This window comes from Panthera leo, chromosome A1 (genome assembly GCF_018350215.1).
Source record: "Panthera leo isolate Ple1 chromosome A1, P.leo_Ple1_pat1.1, whole genome shotgun sequence".
Classification (NCBI taxonomy): domain Eukaryota; kingdom Metazoa; phylum Chordata; class Mammalia; order Carnivora; family Felidae; genus Panthera; species Panthera leo.
In genome coordinates, this window is record NC_056679.1 from 198,960,652 (window position 1) to 198,964,221 (window position 3,570).

Here is a 3,570-nt window from a genome sequence, read left to right on the forward strand (position 1 = left end):
GGATAAATACCCAGAAGTATAATTGCTAGATCATATGTTAGTAGTACTTTTATTTTTTTGAGGAACTTCCATGCTTGTTCTCCATAGTGCTATACTGAAACACATTCCTACCAACAGTGCACAAAGATTCCCTTTTCTCCACATCTTCGCCAACATTTGTTATTTCTTGTCTTTTTGATAGTAGACATTCTAACAGGTGTGAGATGATAGCTCTTTGTGGTTTTGGTTTTCATTCCCCTGGTAATTAGTGATGTTGAGCATCTGTTCACCTACCTGTTAGCCATCAATATAGCATCTTTGGAAAAAATATCTAACTCAGATTCTCTGCCCATTTTTTTAATTGAAGTATTTTTATTTTATGTACAATGAGTTGGGATTAAGGTAACTTATCCCAACTGCAGTTAAGGTAGGTATCTTGGATTACCCATTCAAGAAAGTTCACTTAATCCAACTTAATGAAGCCTATAGCCTTCATGTATTGACAGAAACACTGGCAGCACATGTTAAGGCCATATTTCTGGATCAAACCATGCTGGTTTGAGCAGACAAGGCAAGAAGAAGAATCCTGGCCAAATTTCCTTGGATGGCTACAGCAGAGCTGCTGGTGACCCATCTTGCTTTCTTGGATGCAGTGAAACAAAAGGGGTCTCTGTCCATTTTTTAATTGGAATTTTTCCGTACTGAGTTGTATGCCTTCTTTATATATTTTGGATAGTAGTAGCTCCTTTTCAGACATATGATTTGGAAATATTTCCTCACAGTTAGTAGATTGCGTTTTCATTTTGTTGGTAGTTTCCTTACTGTACGGAACATTTTTAGTTTGATGTAGTTACATCATTTATTTTTGCTTTTCTTGCGTTTGCTTTTGGTGTCAGACTGAAAAGTAATGCCTTTTGGGGCACCTGGTTGCCTCAATTGGTTAACTGTCCAACTCTTGATTTCTGCTCAGGTCATGATCTCACATTTTGTGGGATCAAGCTCCTCACTGAGCTCCATGCTGACAGCACGGAGCCTGCTTGGGATTCTCTCTCTCCCTCTTTCTCTGCTTCTCTCCTGTTCATGCGTGCTCTCTCAAATTAAAAAAAAAAAAAAAAAAAAGTAATGACTTTTGCCAAGACTGATGTCAAGGAGCTTACTATGTTTTCATCTAGGAGTTTTATGGTTTCAGGTGTTGTGTTCAAGTCTTTAATCCACTTTGAGTTAATTTTTTATGTGCCAAAAGATGGTGGTCCAGGTTTATTCTTTTGCATGTGGTTGTCCTGTTTTCCCAACACCATTAATTGAAGAGACCATCCTTTTTCGATTGTGTGTTCTTGGCTTTGTTGTAAATTAACCATATTTACATGGGTTTATTTCTTGCCTCTCTATTTTGTTCCATTGATCTATGTGTCTGTTTTTACACCAATACCATTTGTTTTGCTTACTATAGCCTTGAAATATAATTTGAAATCAGGGAGCATGGTGTCTCCAGGTGTGTTTTTCTTTCTCAAGAATGGTTGGCTCTGTGGGGTCTTTTGTTTTTTCATATAAATTTTAGGAATTTGTTTTATTTGTTTTGTTTTATTTTGTTTTATTTGGGAAAGCTGCATTTGAAATGTTGGTAGGAATTGAATTGAATTTGTAGATTGCTTTACATATTGATGACATTTTAATAATATTAATTCCTCCAGTTCAGAAACATGGAATATCTTTCCATTTATTTTTGCCTTCTTCAATTTCTTTCATCAGTGTCTTAGTTTTCAGTGTATAAGTCTTTCACCTTCTTGGTTTAATTTACCTTTAGGTATTTTATTCTTTCTGATATAATTGTAAAATTAATATCTTAATTTCTCTTTCTGATGGTTGTTAGTGTAGAGAAATGCAATGAAGTTTTGCAAATTGATTTTGTATCCTGAAACTTCACCAAATTCATTTATTGGTTCTAACACTTTTTTTCATGGAGTATGTAGGGTTTTCTATATATAATATCACATCAACTGCAAATAGTGACACTAGGACTTCCAAAACAATATTAGTAACAGTGGTGAGAATGGGCATCTTTGTCTTAATCTTACAGGAAAAACTTTAAGCTTTTTGCCATTGAGTATAATGTTAGTGTGGGCTTGTCTTATATGGGCCTAACTATGTTGAGATAAGTTCCTCCATACCCACTTTTCCTCTTTATTAAAGTATAGTTGGGGGGTGGGGATCATAGCTTATACACAATGTCACGTTAGTTTCAGGTATACAACGTAGCGATTCAAGAATTTTATCCATCATGCTATGCTCACAAGTGTAGCTACCATTTGTCAGCATACAACATTATTACAATACAATTGACTGTATTCCCTTTCATTCCCATGATTTATTAATTTCATAACTGGAAGTCTGTACCTTTAGCTCCCCTTCACCCATTTTGCCCATCTCCTCACCCCCTCCCCTCTGAAAATCACCAGTTCTCTGTATTTGGGATCTATTTCTGCTTTTTGTTCATTTTGGTTTTTTGTTTTTGTTTTTGTTTTTTTGTTGTTTTCAGATTCCACATATAAGTGAAACCATATGGTATTTGTCTTTCTCTAAATGACTTATTTCACTTAGCATAATACCCTCTAGTCCATCCATGTTGTTGCAAATGGTTAAGATTTCATTCTTTTTTTATGGCTGAACAGTATTCCATTGTGTGTGTGTGTGTATATGTTATACACACACACACATATGTACATATATATGTATACATATATGTACATACGTACATATATACATGTGTGTATATATACATACACACACACACCACATCTTTATGTCCTTTGTCCATTCGTCTATCAATGGACACATAGGTTGCTTCTGTATCTTGGCTATTGCAAATAAAACTGCAATAAATATGGGGTGCATATATCATTTCAAATTATTGCTTTCATTTTCTTTGGGTAAGTACCACATAGTGGAATTACTGAATCACATGGTATTTCTATTTTTAATTTTTTGAAGTACTCCACACTATTTTCATAATGGCTACACCAACACATTCCCACTACTAGTACATGAGGGCTCCTTTTCTTCACATCCCCACCAACACTTGCTTTTGTCTTTGTTTAAGTTTATTTATTTGTTTTGAGAGAGAGCATGAGCATGTGCATGAGTGGGAGGGGGCAGAAAGAATCCCAAGCAGGCTCGGCACTGTCAGTGTGGGGCCTGACATGGGGCTCAAACTCACAAACTGAGAGATCATGACCTGAGCAGAAACCAAGAGTCAGATGCTTAACTGACTGAGCCATCAAGGTGCCCCTCCCAACACTATTTTTTGAAAGATTGTCTTTTCTCCATTGCATATCCTTGCCTCCTCTGTCATAGATTAATTGACCATATAAGCATGGGTTTATTTCAGGGCTCCCTGTTCTTTTCTATTGATTTGTGTGTCTATTTTTTGTGCCAGTACCATACCGTTTTCATCAATGATAGCTATGTAGTACATCTTGAAATCAGGGACGGTGATACCTCCAGCTTTGCTCTTCTTTCTCAAGATTGCTCTGGCTATTTGATTCTCTGGTGGTTCTATATAAATATTAAGATTATGTGTTCTAGTTCTGTGAA

General features: G+C 35.9%; 1 protein-coding gene across 1 annotated transcript; it reads right to left on the reverse strand.

Moving 5' to 3' along the window:
- Nucleotides 1-442: 442 nt before the first annotated feature.
- On the reverse strand, nt 443-613 carry LOC122201776 (40S ribosomal protein S29-like). The gene has a single exon (XM_042907770.1). The coding sequence runs from the start codon at nt 611-613 to the stop codon at nt 443-445; it is 171 nt and encodes a 56-aa protein (XP_042763704.1).
- Nucleotides 614-3,570: the final 2,957 nt, after the last annotated feature.

Coding starts and splice junctions, on each gene's coding strand:
- LOC122201776 (XM_042907770.1), bottom strand. CDS start 613: ATGGGTCACCAGCAGCTCTGCTGTAGCCATCCAAGGAAATTTGGCCAG.